The sequence below is a fragment of the Chanodichthys erythropterus genome, chromosome 20 (assembly GCF_024489055.1).
Source record: "Chanodichthys erythropterus isolate Z2021 chromosome 20, ASM2448905v1, whole genome shotgun sequence".
Taxonomy (NCBI): domain Eukaryota; kingdom Metazoa; phylum Chordata; class Actinopteri; order Cypriniformes; family Xenocyprididae; genus Chanodichthys; species Chanodichthys erythropterus.
The window spans coordinates 14,797,285-14,816,950 of NC_090240.1; the positions used below are offsets into that span (position 1 = coordinate 14,797,285).

Here is a 19,666-nt window from a genome sequence, read left to right on the forward strand (position 1 = left end):
GATGGCCGATTTCAAAACACTGATCAGGAAGCTTCGGAGTTTTATGAATCTTTTGCGCCAAAGTCACGTGATTTCAGCAGTTTGGCGGTTTGACACACAATCCGAATCATGATTCGACACAAAAGATTCATAACGCTCCGAAGCTTCCTGATCAGTGTTTTGAAATCGTCCATCACTAAATAAGTCGTTATTTTGTTTTTTTTTGGCGCACCAAAAATATTCTTGTCGCTTTATAATATTAATATTGAACCACTGTACTCATTTACTTCATTGGTTACCTTGTGTAACTCTAGTGTTGTAAAATTTCATTTTTTACAGAGCTTTATTTACACATTTTCAATATGTTGCACTTTAAAATAAAGTTGTCTATTCACTAATAGACAATCCAAATGATTTAAGAACAGCATAATAAATACTGCAATATTACATAAAAAATAAGAATTTTCAATTCGGATTTCATGGTGAATTCGAGCTGGTTTAATGTTTTTAGAGCCAGTCAGAAATAAACAGAGGTCACTATTTATTTATTTATTGGGCATTTTCTTTTTCAGACCAGGGTGTTTTTCTTTGATCTGGCAACACTGCTAGTCATTTTAATAAAACAGTGATCCTTGCGAACTTACACAACCATAATAGCAGCCTCTTGATGCATACACCTACGCATATGTTGGTTTTTGCAGTATTTTATGAGTAAGCGTTCCGGGCAGCGGTGAAACGAACATGCTTCTCGCATTTCAGTCATAAACTTCAATTCCCATCATGCCAGTCGCAGGAGGATCACGACGACAACGATGCTTGAACATACAAAGCAGCAGCAGGTAAACAAGTCTGGTCGAGCTGCTGTAGTGATGCACAGTAACGGCGATTTCAATGCGTGTCGCTCACTGCAAGATGATAGGGATTTCATAATCGAGATGAAAAGGTGATTATTGCCCTTTTTGAACGTTAACGTTACAAAATAGTTTTTTCGACCCTGTTTAATGGATTGCTCTAATTCTTGGCAAACTGGAAAATATCTAAACTGTGACGCTGTTGTTTCGCAACATATCTGCAATGATGCTCTTCAGTCGCACAGTGCGTGTACGCGCTCACAAATGGGACATTTTGAGGCACAGCTGAGAGCTTTGAAACTGCGCCTGTACACTTCATAGTGTTAATGCGATGGGACCCATCCTGCAGGAACGAACTGCGTCTGCGACACTGAAGAAGGTGCCAGACAAGGAGAAGGTTAGAATGAAAAATGCAGAAAACACTGGGATTGTTACCAGGTAACTTTGATTAGAGCAATTTATTAAAATCAAACAGACATAACAAAAAAGTGTCACTAAGAATATGTGCTTTATTAGCAGCAATAATAAGAGAGGAGCACATGTGAACCAGAATAAGAAACCAATCAAAAAAACAGTGTCCTTGCATCCAGGCCAAGAGAAGGATCCTCTGCCTAAAGCTGAAACTGTAAGTTATGTTTGCAATGCATCAGACGTCTTTATGACTGTTGGCAGCAATTTGAATATGTTTTCATGATCTTTTCCAGGTCCAAAATGGCATTAAACCAAAGAAAGCTAAGAGTCCGACTTGTGGAACTTGCAAGTTGCGTGGGTGAGTGTTGCTTAACATATGGAACTGAATATATACATAACAATGAGTAGCAATAAAGTAAAGCAAATGGATATATTAATATTTCACTGCAGAATGATCTGATTAACCAATCAGAATCAAGTGTTCCAGAGTGCCATCAGGGCAGGGTATTTCACAAGTCGATTCGATTCTGATTAACAAACTCTTGATTCGATTTGATTTTAATCTCTATTTAATTTGATTCGATATTGATTCATTTGGTTCTATATCAAGCACAGTCATTTTTCTAAAAAAAAAAAAAAAAAAAAACTATGTAGGAAACAGTGCATTACTGTAATATAAAAGGTTAAAATTAACAGCAGATTACATGTAATTACTATTTTATTTTTAGGTATAATAATCAACACCTAAACATAATTACAAACATGCACATAAAGCAGTTCTGAACTTATGTTTCTGCTGAAATATAAACATTTAAACTGTGGCTGTCGTAACAAGATTTATTCAAACATGCATTAAGTAAAACTATAATGATCATGTAATATTGTGCATATATTTAGCACAATGCGCCTTTTTTCTAGCTAACAAATGTTATGGTCATTGAATGGCTTTCCTTAGGTCAGAGGTCAGAGGTCTTCAGCCCTGCTCCTGCAAAATTTATTTCCACACCTGCCTGTGATTTCCAAGCGATCCAAAAGAGCTTGATTAGCTCTTTCAGGTGTGTTTGATTAGGGTTGGAGCTAAACTCTGCCGGTCCCCAGGAGCAGGGTTGAAGACCTCTGCAAGATACACTGCATGATTTTTGGCTGTCCCAGACGAAAGATTGCCATCGTGAAACTATTTCTGTGATCGTGGCTCTTAATCGGTGGTCCTATGTCGTACAGTGAGAGAGGTTCAAAGTTGGCCGTTTTCCTGGTCTTGCAACCAAAGATAGCCAACGATCATTTTCTGACAGTGTCAGAAATCCAGCATGATCATCAAACATTTTCCCTTCTTCTTTCGCCGCTTCCTTTTTATTTTCAGCACACATAAAATCTACAACTGCCAAAGTGTGATTCATGGTATGGTATTTTTGTTAACCACTAGCTCATGCTGATGACGTTTTATTCTTCTGTAGAAACTTGCATCGTAGCCTACGAGTCAATAGGTGTCATCATCGTACAGTCTACATGCATGCCGTGCCCAAGTTCAATAGACGCACAGTGTGATAAAGTAATGATCTTATAGGATAGCTAAAGTCATGCAGTGTATCCTGGGCTTTAGGTAAATGTAAAATTATGTGGCATATTGTTTTCAAGCTGTTTTTGGCAGTTGAGACCATAGATATGTTTACGTAGATGCCTTATTCCACCGCTCCAGACACGTCACTGTGTCCACCTTCTTGCAACGGTCAGGGTGTCATCACTCTCAGTAATAGGGAGATCACCCTGCACTTTTCGTTCCATTGACTTCCATTCATACACATGCAAATCTGTATGAAATTATGATTATAAAAAATATCAAACATAAAGCACAAAGGTTATTGCGATTATTGGATGGGAGGCACGCTACAAATAATTAAATTTGGTTCGCATCAACAGAAAACAGAACAGACTAATGCCGGGTTCACACTAAACAATATTTTTGTTGGTTACAATAGTCAGTAGCCGCGTTTCCATTACAGATTTGCACAAAACTTTTGTGATTTTTTTTTTTTTCTTTCTTCTAAATGTCGATAAAAAAACGATTGAAAATGACAGTGTTTTCATTAACTGATGTTATGCGACTAAAACTCTCGCGAGAAGTCATTTTCTAAAAGATGCTTCTTTCTGAGAGCTTTATTTAGAGCGTAATATTTGCCACGGCTTCTGGAAGCCCTTCTCCCCCATATATGCTTCCCTGGGTGCTTTTCAATACTAAAATGGACGATTCCTCATTTTTCTGCTCCTCCATCCTCCAGCCCGTGACCTGGAAACCAATCAAAGAAAATCTCGAAGGCCATTTCAATTCTATAAATGCACCGTGAGGAGGTGAGGAACGAGGAGTGAGAAAGCTTCCTGAGGAGCTATGAGTGAGGATGCACAGGTGCATAGACATCTAATACTATTCGTTTCTATTATGTTAATTATTAATTGTTAATAGATTAATTCTATTAGTATTAGATGTCAAACTTCAATAACATAAGATCCCTCGAGGCTCGAGCGCAGCTGGTGACGTTTTAAACTGACGCTCGAGGGATCAAGAATATTCCAGTATACAAATAAGATTTCCTTCGATTACCCCATCCTCGTTTTCTTTTCTTGCATCCTCCCATTGCATCTATGGGGTGAAGCTGAGGCGTGCCGAAAGAGATGCATAAATAAAAAAAGAAAAGCACCCCGTCTCGTCTTCTTTACAAACATACTGTGCTATCTTTAAAGAATGATGATATGTCTATACATCAGGTGACCTGTAAATTTCCATTGCAGTTTTGCGAAATATTCCTTTTTCGAATTGCCTGAAAAACAACCCAGACTTTTTTTGAGATATTTGGGAGTTTTTGCGAAATTCACATGTTTCCATTGAGCGTAATTCAATTCGTTCAGTTTTTTCAATTTGAAGGGTAATGGAAACGCTGTGTCAGTTCATACGATTTTGACTCCTAAAATCTTCTTGTCATGACATGGACAAGAAACATGTAGGACTGCATGTTACTACCCGACCATTCATCACGTGCCGTCTTTAATAACGTGCGTGCCGTCATCAAGAAGATTGGACTATCGACTGACAGAAGATGCCTTGAGCATAAACAAACGATAGCTAGCAGCGTGCTTTGCTCTGTCTTGTTGTCAGAAAAGCAATAGTATTATTGCCATAGCTCCAGAAACATTTACCCCATTGTAAAATTCCCCTTAGCAGAAACTATATCATTGTCTCTTTTTCATTTCTGCATGTTTGAAAGCATATAGGATGGCGCTTCTGTGCTTCTATTGGCCAGCGTCACACATGTGATGGAACTTGTCGTGGACGACTGAAGAAACAATTTAACATGCTAGTCTTTCTGTCGTGATGGCGTAAAGAATTGCAGACACGGCATCGGTTGTCGTCCATTATGACACACTACATGAGCGAATCTTGCGTCCCGATGCCCATTGTCATTTACAAATTCCCACAACACCCCACGTCAAGCAGATCATGGCAAAATCGGGCTAAAATCATGTAGTCTGAACCTGGCATAAATGATCTTGGGATTTAAGAATCATTATCATTTCACTGAAATGAAGATTGATTAAAGCTGAAAAATCAATATTGTCAACCCAGCCATAACAAATATACTGATAAAATATCTCACTTGATCTATTCCTGTAGCACACAGGGAGAATCAGACCTGAGGCCTCCACATCCCAAACTCTCATGTCCCGAGCGTGGACCGGAAAGGCAGAAAATTCAGCTGGAGTCTCAGTGCAGTAGAGAGATGGTACAGAGCCACGTGGCCTTGGAGAAGAGCCGTCGTGCTCTCTCGCTGCCCTTAGCTCCTCAGCCAGTGCTGCAGCACCTCACCCTGCAGAAGCAAGTCCCTGATCTGGAGTCACTCCGCCTTTTGGAGCACAAGGAGGATGACACGGATAGCGCCAGTGATCTGTCTGACTCCGAGAGGCTCCCTGTTCTGCCTTCTCCCTGCACTCCTCCTCAACTTAACCTCCGTGCAGAGGTGTTCAACAGCATGGACCTGCATCCCCACATTCCTGGACCCAGGACGGTGGAGAACGATGACATCAGCTACAATTACCCAGATTTCCTGCCACCTCCATTCAATACCTGGAGCCTGAGGCAGCTTGCCATTTTCCTCAACACTGAGGGTAAGAGGGCTCCCCGGCCAAAACCTGTAGGGCTGCTAGAGAAGTATCTGGAGCGCCTCCTCCAACTGGAGTGGCACCAGATTCAAACCATTCAGGCTGAGAGCGGGCAGCACATCGTGCCCATCATCCGAACAAGAGGTCATGCCACTAGTGTCCTAGCAAACAGCAACCGGACCAGGCCTCACACTGCTCCTCCAACACGCCTCAGCTCCCCAAAAAGCTTTCGGCAGGGTCAGCGGGGCTTCTTCTCTTCTATGGGCAGCCCATCATCCACCCAGCTTTCTCGCCCAGTTTGCCCTCACTGCCATATCCGTTACCCACTCTGCAACGGCACTTGCTCTTCGTATGCCTACCAGCGCCATTCCCGCCTCAGCCCCCTTTTAGAGCGCAAAGCCCCTCCAGCCAACACCCAAAAGAGAAGCAGCAGCGAAAGCCGGGCCTCCACCTCCGAAAACCGTACCACATCAAAAAACCAGCACCTGGTCAGTCCTCAAGCAGCAAAGGCTCAGCAGAACCACATGCAGGCCGTGGGCAACGTGCGCAGGCCATCTCATGAACTTAACACGAATGTCAAATCCCATTCTTCGGTCAGAAAAGGTAAGACTGGAAGGTCAAACGAGGCAGAGAGACTTAAAGATCCACCTGGAGCGAAACGTGAAGGGGTTGATAGGCGAGTTCCTGCCGCTATAAAGCGGGAAGGTGGTGGTCCAGGGAAAAAAATGGTAAAGGATTGTCCAAGAGCCGAAGCAGGCGAAGTGCGATTAAGATCTGGCACTAAAAGAATGGTCGCCGACAGCTGCGATGCGAAAGTGACATCGGCTACCAAGACTACTGGCAAAGTGAAAAATGCTCAGTATGCCAAGTAGTTAGTGCTCCTTTCATGCCTATTTTCAGTTGCCTCAAAACATTTCCATTTTGCGTACTGTAAAGAAGAGCTAATTAAATGATTCCAATATCACTGCAGTTAAGTGTAGTTATATGTAAAAAGGATAAAGGTGCGGTCAGATTAGCAAAATTTTGGCAAAGTTTGGCGAGAAAAAGGACCATTGTCTATTGACAATAGTGTAGCGATGTGTGAAGCAAAGTCAAACCAAGGAGCTTCCTGTTGGTCAACGACAACTTGAACCTGTTTGCCTTCAGATGAAATTCCCAATTGATGGATTTCTATTGAAATGTTTGAATTTTGCCAAATTTGCTGAACAACGGTAAATGTGACCGCATCTTATAAATGTATCCTTCTCTTTAGAAATCATGCCTCTTCATCATTTTAGTAGATTTCAAAGTGCATCTTCAATAAGATATATTTATTTTATCTGCTTAAGTACTTAAAAGCAGGTTATCTTTACTAACTGTACGCACAAATCCTCTATAAAATAAACAACTTACTTCAATCTAGTGTGCATGTACATATCTCTTACTTGAGGGAGGTATGGCTGAGAATGTCAGTGTGTGGTGTTTTGTCTAGTAAGCACTATTGGTCAAAGAATGTATATTTTTGAGATGAACAATGAATGTTTTGTAACGACTGTATTTTTGTAAAGTGCTATTTACAAGGACTTCTTTTCTTGTTATTTATTAAATAATTTATGTTTATTACAATGGTTTGACATTTATTAAGTTAATAAGAATGTTTTGTGTAATGCATTGCATTGTTTATCTTTGAATGTTTTGGGAGACCTCAGCAAGTTAGATGTAGTTGAATAGTGATGTTAGGATTGCCGATGGTGGTTTGTGGTGCGGTTTGTGTTGATGGGGATGGAACGATTAATATGGTCAACAAGGTTATCTATGTTTGTTTACTTTTTGAGAACTTTTCAGGTGATTACATTGAACTTCATGTCTCTAAATATAGCATGTTTTATTTATTTTTTTTAAGGAACAATGATGGTAGTAGTTTTGGAGTTTTATATGTGTAATGCATATGACTTGAAAGTTGGTACAGGTTGAGGCCATACAGTACGTGGTACCACATTTCTATACTTGATGTATTGTATGTAGCACCATTTCATTTTGGATGTTATGTAATGTGAAGTTCCCTTATCAGGCAAAAAAAAACACATGCAAAAATCTATTTTGTCCTATCATTGTCAGATTGTGCTTTTATTTTGTTGGGACTTTTTGGTAGAGTTGAATGCAGCTATTTTTATGAGATACAAAATAAACAGTTTTCATTACATCATCAGAGCCTCTGTCTACAGTATTTATTTGAATGCAGAAATTGATATGGTTATTATAATTTCATTATAAATCAGTAAACAATGATTTTCAGCGTGCGAATGAAATGCGAAAGAAATCTTCTTGGTACTTATGCTCATATTGACACTCATCTGAAACCTTAGGTAAGTATTATAAGCATTGTGGGTATTTGTGGGATGTCATGCCGTTTTTCACACTGATTACATGTCATTTGCAAGTTTTCATGTTCTCTTCTGTCCTGGGAAAGGCTTTAGAAGATGTTGCAGCTGTTTTTGGCGATCATTCACACAGCCTGTGTAAATACAAAGAGCAAAAAGCATTTGTACTTATTGCAGGAGACATTACGAAATGCTATATGTGATGTGACACTTTCCACAAATAGGTGTTTCATTATTTTTTAGGCAAATTTCATTAGAGAGAAAACTTAGATGTGTAACAGCATGCAAAGTAGCAGTAATATGATTTGCAACCCTGTTACCAATGACATATTTTTAAAGGATTGGTTCAACCAAAAATGAAAATGATGTCATTAATTACTCACCCTCATGCCGTTCCACACCTGTAAGACCTTCATTAATCTTCAGAGCACAAATTAAGATATTTTTGATGAAATCCGATGGCTCAGTGAGGCCTCCATAGACAGCTACGCCACCGAACTTCTCAAGATCCATAAAGGTACTAAAGACATATTTAAATCAGTTCATGTGAGTACAGTGGTTGTACCTTATTATAAAGCTTCGAGAATACTTTTTTGCATGCCAAAAAAACAAAATAACGACTTTATTCAACAATATCTAGTAATGGCCGATTTCAAAACACTGCTTCGAATCTTTTGTTTCAGTCCAGTGATTCGGAGCGCCAAAGTCATGTAATTTCAGCAGTTTGGCATTTTGACACGCGATCCAAATAACTGAATTGAAACAAAAGATTTGAAGCAGTGTTTTGAAATCGGCCATTACTAGTTATTGTTGAATAAAGTCGTTATTTTGTTTTTTTGGCATGCAAAAAGTATACTCGTCACTTTATAATATTAAGGTTGAACCACTATAGTCACATGAACTGATTTAAATATGTTTTGAGTACCTTTATGGATCTTGAGGAGTTTGGTGTCATTGTCTATGCAGGCTTCACTGAGCCATCGGATTTCATCAAAAATATCTTTGTTTGTGTTCCGAAGATGATCGAAGGTCTTACGGGTGTGGAACGACATGAGGGTGAGTAATAAATGACATTATTTTCATTTTTGGGTGAACTAACCCTTTAACTAGTGCTTTGACCAATTACTTTTTGAAGACTTTAAAGTAGTATTTGGTGCCCTATTTTTGGAAAAGATCATACATGCACTGTTAATGAATATATTTTTTTGTTGAACTGGATGTAATTCAAAAATGCTTAAGTGTGTATGTCTAAAAAGCTCAACTATGGAGAGAAACAGGCTCATTGAGTACACTATAGGCCCAGATCTCCAATTAGGCAGTAAAAGACACTAACCAAGGTGTGTATTTGCCACGAGGCAGGAACAACCCAGAGCCTCTAGACCGACATCCGTGTAGACCGGTCCATCGTTCCACATTAGGTCAAATCCGCCAACCCTCTTCTCCTTGCCTGTCAGACTAAGCACAACAGAATGTTTTGGACAACAATGTCAACTTAGACAATCCTCCACTCTCTTGCATGTAATTTTATATCATTTTGTCAAATCGTACCGGCCCTCCATGTCTACAATGTGCAAGGTGTCCTCCAGCAGTCTGTATTTTAGGTCATAGTCCTCCTGACTGCTGGCTGTGAGGGAGGGTGAAGCGTTCACTTCAATTAGCCACCTGCATGATGGCAAGTTGTGCTGTCATTTTTTTCTTTTTTCTTTTTAGCAATGCACGGTATTTCTACATTCATACAGTTGTGATAAGCAACATCAAATGCTTTCCAAACAATCAAAAATAAAGCATTCTCACGGCTTTAAATCCTGGTCCAGAAGTATGTCATATCCGTACAACTCAAAACAGTGTTTGTCATTGATGATGGTCTTCTGAACACTAAGCAGGCTGCGAATAAATATGTTGTCGACTTCTTTAAACAGAGTCTGCACTGTCTCGAAACCATGCTTAGCAGTCAGATAACAGCGTAGCTGTTGCATCTGCCACTTACAACCCTGAGAGAGAGAGTGAAAGTCAGAGATTACTGCTTTTTAATGAAGTATATTTTAATGAACATAATAGTACACTTCCAACATACTTTCTCAGGATCATAATCAGGAGCTGTTTTTTGCACTGCAACATTGGTGAGATGAACGTCTGTGTACATCAAGGTTAAAGGGGATAAACAAGTGAATTCCATGCCTGTTCCTGTGCTATGGGGCGTAATATATCAATAATGTGTGTAGTTCAGAAATATATGCAAAGGATACACTGATCGTCTATGCTGTTGAGAGAGAACCTGGTGTTGGAAAATCGAGCAAAACCATCACGATACAGCCAGGCCTTCAATGGAATATACTGCCAAAAACAAAATGATGTTCATTATATTGCCTGTCTAGTTTTAAAAGTGCAACATGCTATGTCATAATTACTAGATGACAACCGGGACATTCTACTTGGAGCTGTTCACGTTCACGGACTCATACTATATAGTTTATATGGCAAAATGAATCTGTGTAATTTGAATAATCAACAATCAAAAACCTCAATGCAAGAAGTAACAATTGTTATGCAAATACATTATATTAATAATGCACTTGCAAGCTTATAGATTAGGAACATTAGGTACATTGAAAAAAATTGGTGTAGAAACAAATTTCACTCAGAAATTTTCAGTAAATTTCAATAACAATTACAAAGAAATGGCAAATAACACATCACAGTTATTTAAAACCTCAAATTTTTTTTTTTTTGCACTATAGCAATTCGATTGTTAGCCACATTAAACTGTCCTTTATTTATTTTCAGATTATTATTGTATTATTAAAACATTAACAATAGTCATTAATAGGAGTTAACAAACTGAAATATTACAAAATAACTTATTAAATCTGCAGTCCGTAAGTTTTGCCTTTTTGTCGCCATCTCTGTTTGAAACCTGCAAATGCAGTTATTTGTGGAATTATCATCTCAGCGCGGATGAATCTAATGTTTGCTGTCAGTCACCTCACCGGTGTGGATACTGCACTTCAGAATCACAGATTGTAGTCTTGGAAGTATGGCCAAAGGAAATATCATCTGAACAAGTAACATGTCTGCCACTTTTGTTCTGACCAAATGAAAAAAAAAGCATTACAATAAATCGCACTGCAAATGATTAAATCTAACGATCACTTAGCTCGGATCACGTCAAACCATTGAACATGCAAATTTTACTTTGTTCTCTAATGTTAACTGTTAATGTATTAGCGTTAGCTGTAGATTTCAATTTCTGTAACCACTCTGCAGTTTGAAGTCTTTTTGAAATCTTTTTGAAAAATCTTTTTGAAATCTTTATTGCAGCTGCTGTGAGAAAAGGCTATAAATGATCCACCTCACATGATGTAGCCTACTAGCTTTGACTCATTCTTTATGTAAACAGATGTGACACAGAGACAAACGGCGGCATGCTTGAATTTCCCATGGAAACCCACCCAAATAAGAAAACATTATTACGAGCTTACCGTTGTGAATCAGGCTATGGTAAGAAGATAGTTTTGAACACTGGCTGCTTATGTACTTGCTCAAAAATTTATTTTTGATAAATTTTAATCAATAAAAGTTATGAACTGCAGTTTTAACTACATTTCACAGCTGAAGCCGCTTCCATTTTGAGAGTTTTCGCATTACTTTGCAACTCTCAAGTGGTACAAAATGGAGTAAAGAGAAAAGTTGTATGGACGTGATCCCTTTATACAAGTTGGAATCTCATTCCAACATGTCGTTAATTTCCATGAAATTGCAAATATAATGACTTTTTCAAACGGGTTTCTCACTGCAGCAGGAGAAAGTACTTTATCAATGGAAAAAATAACACTGCATATGAAAAAAAAAAAAAAGCTCACTTACTGATGTTACAAGAACATAGACTCTCAAGTCAAATTTTCTCCCTGGTGGTAGAGGTAAAACACGTTCAGCAATAATAATAAAAGTTAAAGTAGTCAAATATTAAGCTAAAGGCCAATTCACACTGCTCCGACAGATGCCAACAAACGCGGACAATCGCCAGATTAAAGTACAAACCTGATTCCAAAAAAGTTGGGACAAAGTTGTACAAATTGTGAATAAAAACAGAATGCAATATTGTGGAAGTTTCAAATTTCAATATTTTATTCAGAATACAACATAGATGACATATCAAATGTTTAAACTGAGAAAATGTATCATTTTAAGGGAAAAATAAGTTGATTTTAAATTTCATGGCATCAACACATCTCAAAAAAGTTGGGACAAAGCCATGTTTACCACTGTGTGGCATCCCCTCTTCTTTTTATAACAGTCTGCAAACATCTGGGGACTGAGGAAACAAGTTGCTCAAGTTTAGGAATAGGAATGTTGTCCCATTCTTGTCTAATACAGGCTTCTAGTTGCTCAACTGTCTTAGGTCTTCTTTGTCGCATCTTCCTCTTTATGATGCGCCAAATGTTTTCTATGGGTGAAAGATCTGGACTGCAAGCTGGCCATTTCAGTACCCGGATCCTTCTTCTACGCAGCCATGATGTTGTAATTGATGCAGTATGTGGTCTGGCATTGTCATGTTGGAAAATGCAAGGTCTTCCCTGAAAGAGACGACGTCTGGATGGGAGCATATGTTGTTCTAGAACTTGGATATACCTTTCAGCATTGATGGTGCCTTTCCAGATGTGTAAGCTGCCCATGCCACACGCACTCATGCAACCCGATACCATCAGAGATGCAGGCTTCTGAACTGAGCGCTGATAGCAACTTGGGTTGTCCTTGTCCTCTTTAGTCCGGATGACATGGCGTCCCAGTTTTCCAAAAAGAACTTTTGATTTTGATTCGTCTGACCACAGAACAGTTTGCCACTTTGCCACAGTCCATTTTAAATGAGCCTTGGCCCAGAGAAAACGCCTGCGCTTCTGGATCATGTTTAGATATGGCTTCTTTTTTGACCTATAGAGTTTTAGCCGGCAACGGCGAATGGCACGGTGGATTGTGTTCACCGACTGTTTTCTGGAAGTATTCCTGAGCCCATGTTGTGATTTCCATTACAGTAGCATTCCTGTATGTGATCCAGTGCCGTCTAAGGGCCCGAAGATCACAGGCATCCAGTATGGTTTTCCGGCCTTGACCCTTACGCACAGAGATTGTTCCAGATTCTCTGAATCTTTGGATGATATTATGCACTGTAGATGATGATAACTTCAAACTCTTTGCAATTTTTCTCTGAGAAACTCCTTTCTGATATTGCTCCACTATTTTTCACTGCAGCATTGGGGGAATTGGTGATCCTCTGCCCATCTTGACTTCTGAGAGACACTGCCACTCTGAGAGGCTCTTTTTATACCCAATCATGTTGCCAATTGACCTAATAAGTTGCAAATTGGTCCTCCAGCTGTTCCTTATATGTACATTTAACTTTTCCAGCCTCTTATTGCTACCTGTCCCAACTTTTTTGGAATGTGTAGCTCTCATGAAATCCAAAATGAGCCAATATTTGGCCTGACATTTCAAAATGTCTCACTTTCAACATTTGATATGTTATCTATATTCTATTTGAATAAAATATAAGTTTATAAGATTTGTAAATTATTGCAGTGTCCCAACTTTTTTGGAATCGGGTTTGTATGACACTTCTCAGACATTCCACGACTCAACAAGCGCCGATTCAGTGCTCAGTTTTTGAAAACAAGCTCTGATGGAGGTAACACACTGATCCGACAAAACCTGACCAAGTTTCGTCTGTCAGCATCTGTCGGTGCAGTGTGAACTGGCCTTAAAACAGCATTAGATGTACCAGCTATGAGGTAGGGATTCTCAATGTAGCGCTGAGCGACATAGCTCTCAACTTGAGCCTCATCTTTCTGTTCTTCAGAGCGGGTCCCATCCTAAAACCAACAGCAGCACAGTTACACAACAAGAGGCTGAGTAACTAATGACAGAATTTACATGTTTGGGAAAATGTTAAGATTTAAGATTAAGTGCTGTCAAAGTTGTATTACCTTCCTCCAATCTATGATATCTTTGAGTTTTCGAAACAGAAAAATTCCTTTCCCTTGTGATCGTGCCACCTGTGTTGGGAAGTTATTGTAACGATGGATGACCTGTTGATGATCATTTTGGCAGTATCGTACTGCTATAAACACTCACAGGCTTCATGATCCAGGTGCTCCCTGGGCTTCTCTTAAACTCTTCCACAAAGATGTGATACTCACTGGGCAGCACAAACGTACATGGGAAGAAGTCACATTTGGCCGCCTCTAAACGCCCAGCCTCCCGCTCTAAAGTTTTTCTATACCTCTTCAGGTTTTTCACCATCAGGTTCTTACGGGTCAGCTGAAAAATATAAATTATTCATGATTATATAATCTACACAATATTCTGCATTTCATACAATGTATTATACAATGTAATTTGTATAATTTCGACCTCGTAGTGGTTGCGGAAGTGACATATCCGCACGTGTTCCTCCATGTAGGAGTGATCGAAGTTCTCTCTTAGCCATCCAACATCACACCAGTTAAAGTCCCACTCGCCATCACTGTATGGAGAGACATGAATGCATGATGAAAAGAAGATACTCTCTAGGGTTTGAAAACACACACAGTAAAAGCACAGCACTTACTCTTTCACCTCTACCCAACCTGGTCTCTGGTTTAGGACATCCTGTATGGTGTTGGTCAGGCCACATCTGTACTTTATACAACTCCTTCCCTCCCTAAAAACATGAACCACCCTGTAAATGACCTTTTATTCATACATACTGTATATGGGTCAATGACGTGACGAGTCATTTTTTTGTCCAAAGGCCTTAATAATAATAATAATAATAATAAACAAAGATATGACATCCAAAGTATGTAAGGTAGTACATCTAGATCTGTTTTAATGAATCCAAAAGGTTTTAATTATATTTCGCTACATATAAAAGGTATTTTAAAGATTTTGAAGTGTCAAAAGGTCATTCAGTTTAACCATCCAAAGGTCAATTCAACCATTTCATTTGTGATTAAAATATCTTAAAATGTAATAAATGTATATATTTTTTTAATCTGGCATGATTTTATAACATCATATATAAACATAGTTCAAAATGGTATTAAAATTATGTGTAGAAGTCGTTGATTTGTTATGAGAAAGAATGTCCGGATGAGAATGTCCGGATAAATGAATTTCATTGATGTCATTCAGAGTAACCAATCTAAAGGGACCATTTTAGATCAAGTCATGTGGTCAATATCATGTGACAGGATGTGACATCATTCAGACACCTGCAAAGGACCACATGGTCATGAAGCAAAGTATTTTTGAGAAGCAGCATGAAAATGTCTTTTTTCTTTCTTATTATTTTACTTGCAAAATACTTTATTCACAAATGTAAAACTATGAAAGTGACCCCCCATTTTTGTCACTTTCAAGAAGATGTTAAGATCTATATTAAATACTTATCTACCTCCTGTAACAAAAGGTCTACTAAATCTCTGAATGTATGCTCACTTTTTGGTGTTTTTGTATAATCTTTATTTTGTTTTGTGGGGAGGATTATGTTTATGTGATCTGTTTAACTGATATTTTCCCATTTATTTATTATCATTATTATTTATTTCCCTTTCTTATTTTTAATGTGATGTAATGTTTGGCCGTCCCTGAACCCCTGGCTCTTTTCTCTTGGCTATTTCTCACTTTTGTACTTTGTAAGCAAATGTGTATTATTAATTAAAAAAAATAAATAAAAAAAAAAAAAAGATCGTGAAGCAAAGTAACTAACTCTCTCTTAAGTATTTGATAAATTCATGTTTTCACTTGATCATACACATGTCCCAATACATCAGATACATTTTATGTTAACATGGAAAATTTAATATTTCAAAAACTTGTACTAAATATAATGTTTGATTGTCCTTTTGTTAGCTAGCTATATATCAGCCTGTTAGCATTGTTTGAAAATATCGTCATTTGGTATAACCAAAAGTGTCATTCAGTAAAACCGAAATTTTGGTTAAACTGAATGATTTTTTGCTGACAATTTGTCCATCTTGTAAAAAATGACAAAAGCAGTGTTAATTGATTATAAAAACCACATAATCTCATTGTCAACACTTAAAGGATTAGTTCACTTTCAAATGAAAATTTCCTGATAATTTACTCACCCCCATGTCATCCAAGATGTTCATGTCTTTCTTTCTTCAGTCGAAAAGAAATTAAGGTTTTTGATGAAAACATTCCAGGATTATTCTCCTTATAGTGGACTTCAATGGAGCCCAAACAGTTGAAGGTCAAAATTACTAGTGATGCTCCGATCGATCGGCCACCGATCATGATCGGCCGATATTGGCTAAAAATAGCTTGATCGGCGAACCCCAAGTGTGGCAATCAAAAAAGCCGATCATGTGACGTAAATTACTTGCGTGACTTTTTCACACGTGCATGCAGGGCGCACAGGTCTGAACAGCAGAGCGGAGCTTGTCAGTGGCAACCATGGTGGCAACATGAGTTCTCCCGTCTGGAAGTTTTTCAAAGTGTCCGATACACAACTGAATATGCAGAGTATGAGAAACTAAACCAGACGAAGCCAACAACATCCCCATCTCTATATAACAGAAAAAAAACTTGCCATAGTTTTGTCCTTTGTGGCAGTAGCTAGTTTTGGTGTAACAAGTTTTACATATAGCTGCCAATTATTAAATGTAATCAGTGTTTTAAGAGGCTACATCCCATTAAGCTGATCTGATGTGTGTTGGTCTGCCTAACCCCTCTTTGTTTGGAATAATTTAATGTTACTCTGCCTTATTTGGGAAAGATGACCTACAGTAGCCTTAAGTTATCTCATTTTCAAAAATAAACACTTGGTGGTTCTTCAAGATCTTGACTCTAGCCTATTTCTACAGTTTTTTTTTTTTTTCTCAATACAGTTAATTTAGAGTTAGTTTAATTTCTACAAATGGTGCAAACTCTGCTAGATAATAGATAAAAGATTCCCATTTCCCTGCCATTCTGTGATCGGCAATCGGCAGATCATGATCTTGGTGATCGGTAATCGGTGATCGGCCCCAAAAATGCTGATCGGAGCATCTCTAAAAATTACAGTTTCAGTGCAGCTTCAAAGAGCTTTAAACAATACCAGATGAGAAATAAGGGTCTTATCTAGTTAAACCATCGCTCATTTTCTTAAAAACTAAAAATTATATATATATATATAAAGTTTTAAATGCTCATCTTGAACTAGCTCTCTTCTTCTAGTCTATTTGAATTCCAGCAGTGCAGTGTATTACTGCCCTCCTCAGGTCAAAGTTTGAACTAATTGTTATATACTTGTACTAGCATTTTGTATATGACAATTTAGTTCAAACTTTGACCTGTGGAGGGCAGTAATACACTTAGCAGTGTCTACACTGCCAGAATTCTAATAGAGAAGAAGAAGAAGAGAGCTAGTTCAAGATGATAGCTAGATCATTTATGGTTAAAATGTATAAAATGTTAATTTTTTTTTAGAAAATGAGCGATGGTTTCTCTAGATAAGACTCTTATTTCTCGTCTGGGATCACTGTAAACTGTAATTTGGACCTTCAACCGTTTGGGCTCCAGTGAAGTCCACTATATGGAGAAAAATCCTGGAATGTTTTCATCAAAAACCTTAATTTCTTTTCGAAGGAAGAAAGAAGGACATGGACATCTTTGATGACATGGGGGTGAGTAAATTATCAGGAATTTTTTAATTCTGGAGTGAACTAATCCTTTAATAAAACTTCAATATTAATTATATCTCCATTATGTTTTTGTTTTTTTACACTTTTAAAAACCTTATTCGTCAATGACCCATATACAGACAACAGTCTGAACTTCAGATAAAATATAAAACGCTTTTTCTTTTAAATGCAGTTTGTACACGCATCTCCACTGTTCAAAAGTTTGAGGACTGTAAGATTTTTAAATGTTTTTGAAAAAAGTTTTCTGTTTGAATATGTTTTCAAATGTAATTCACTGACGCAAAGCTGAATTTTCAGCATCATTTCTCCAGTCTTCAGTGTCACATGATCAAGAAACATTTCTGATTATTATCAGTGTTGAAATCAGTTGTGCTGCTTCATACTTTTGCGTTACATTTTATTCTGGATTATTTGATGAACAGAATGGCATTTATTTGCGATATAAATCTTTTGTACCATTATAAATGTCTTCACCGTCACTTTGTATCAATTTAATGAATCTGTGCTGAATAAAAGTATCCTTGTCGCTTTATTTTATGGTGATGTAGTTACATTGTACTTACTTAAATAAGGACTGAGTAATATTAATTAACTACATGTCCTTACTAAAGTTACAGTTAGGGTTAGGTTTAGAGTTAGTTACTTGTAATTATGCATTATTTACTGTTATTACTATAGTAAGTACCTGTAGTAATGTGTAACTACGTTACCTTAAAATAAAGGTAAATTATTAAATCTTACTGCCCCAAACTGTAAAGTAGGCCTATCAAGACATTTAAATGAATGAAAGTCATTGTATTAGAAAACAAAAGCTCACAGACTTACCCTTCCTTTTTCCTTTGGGAATTGTAAGCAGCCTTGTGTCCAGCTGTCTGCTGTTTAGAGGAAGTTTGTTACAGCAAACCTTATTAAAGCGGGAGCGTCACACAATTGTGTAATGCAAAGCTGATTTTAAAGACGGTATGTACGAATGGCTCTTGTATAGCACAAGATTTCACCTAATTCGCTTGTATGTTTGTGTCAAAACTCACTTACCTTATTCTTGGACATGTCCGAAACTAAACTGACAACAGCGGAACACTAGCAGCGTGACACTAGAATGTACATGTTGTCATAGCAACCACCGCTGGCCAATTGCCTCGCCGCATCCCGCAGTGACGTTCAGAGGCAAACCTCCCAAAACACTCCGACACAGATGTATGATCCATATATCACAGATCTGGATTTGCTTTTGGGAGTAAGCAAGATTTTTTATCAAAAATAAATAAATAAATAAATAAAAATAACTCAAAAAAACAAAAAAATACTCTGCTCTCAGATACCACACATAATAATAATATTTTTTTTTCTTATATCCTATTAGTTGATTGACTCATGAAAGAGCAATACATAGACGCAAAAACAACAACAACAACAAAACAAAGGAATGAAGTTGGGAATAATTTTTTTGATGTTGGAAAATGTGCTTTTGTCTTTTTAGAGCTCCTTGGTGTAAACCAGACTGTAAAAGGTGTAAACAACATGAATGTACACTAGGTGGCAGCATAATCTAAATAAAATTATCCACAAGGAAACAAAATCTTCACGTGCACAGAAGCTTATTACACAAAAGGGTGTCCAAAAACAAACGTAGTCTGACAACAGCGTGATTTTTCTAAATATCTCACACAAATAAACATGCATTGCAGAATAAAGGCAGGAGTTAGATGAGCTTTATCAGTGATGCTCAACCCTTTTCTTTACTCCAAAGCCCTTATTTTCCAAAACTTCCGTATGCATCGCTTCCGGTTCAGGTCTTTTTGTATGTTTTGTTAAATATACTCGAGATACCTTCAAATGAGCTATTATTATTATTTTCCTTCTTCTCACTAACATTTTGATATTAAAATTAAATAAAAACTATCTAGGTTAGCTTACCTTAAATGCCCGTATATTGCCATCCATTCATACTGCTGTTTGGCTAACAGTTTCTCTTTTTTTCTATTAAAAAAACATATTACAATGTTTAATCTAATAACTTTAATTAATTTTAGGCCTTTTTTCAGCCACTTGGAAGTTCGCTGAGGCCTCCTAAAGTAAGGTGACCAGATTTTTTAAATGGAAACCGGGGACATTTCCTATTTGAGTGGTTAAAATATCACAGAAATCTCTTGTTATTATTTATTAATTAAAAAACGAGGACAGTACATTTTTTTTTTTTTTTTTTTAATAGGCTATTATTACATTAAATAAG

General features: G+C 37.6%; 2 protein-coding genes across 4 annotated transcripts; one reads left to right on the forward strand and one right to left on the reverse strand.

The window, feature by feature from the left end:
* The first annotated feature begins 618 nt into the window (after positions 1–618).
* fam217ba (family with sequence similarity 217 member Ba) lies at positions 619–7,802 on the forward strand. Of its 3 annotated transcripts, none has more exons than XM_067371839.1 (4): positions 619–1,268; positions 1,350–1,455; positions 1,535–1,599; positions 4,906–7,802. In XM_067371839.1, exons 1-4 carry the CDS (start codon positions 1,162–1,164, stop codon positions 6,260–6,262), a joined length of 1,635 nt encoding a protein of 544 aa, XP_067227940.1. In that variant the 5' UTR covers positions 619–1,161; the 3' UTR covers positions 6,263–7,802. The 3 variants fall into 3 exon arrangements, with proteins under 3 accessions (XP_067227940.1, XP_067227939.1, XP_067227941.1); XM_067371838.1 differs by having other exon boundaries at positions 1,347–1,455; positions 4,906–7,801; XM_067371840.1 differs by lacking the exons at positions 619–1,268; positions 1,350–1,455; positions 1,535–1,599 and adding an exon at positions 2,325–3,642.
* ttll9 (tubulin tyrosine ligase-like family, member 9) lies at positions 7,757–18,532 on the reverse strand. The gene is made up of 14 exons (XM_067371841.1): positions 18,469–18,532; positions 18,259–18,308; positions 14,352–14,444; positions 14,156–14,267; positions 13,877–14,062; positions 13,729–13,797; positions 13,524–13,614; positions 11,615–11,655; positions 9,997–10,084; positions 9,825–9,883; positions 9,545–9,741; positions 9,299–9,412; positions 9,084–9,205; positions 7,757–7,884 (listed from the first exon to the last, which is right to left on the reverse strand). Exons 1-14 carry the CDS (start codon positions 18,481–18,483, stop codon positions 7,814–7,816), a joined length of 1,308 nt encoding a protein of 435 aa, XP_067227942.1. The 5' UTR covers positions 18,484–18,532; the 3' UTR covers positions 7,757–7,813.
* Between the last annotated feature and the right edge of the window lie 1,134 nt (positions 18,533–19,666).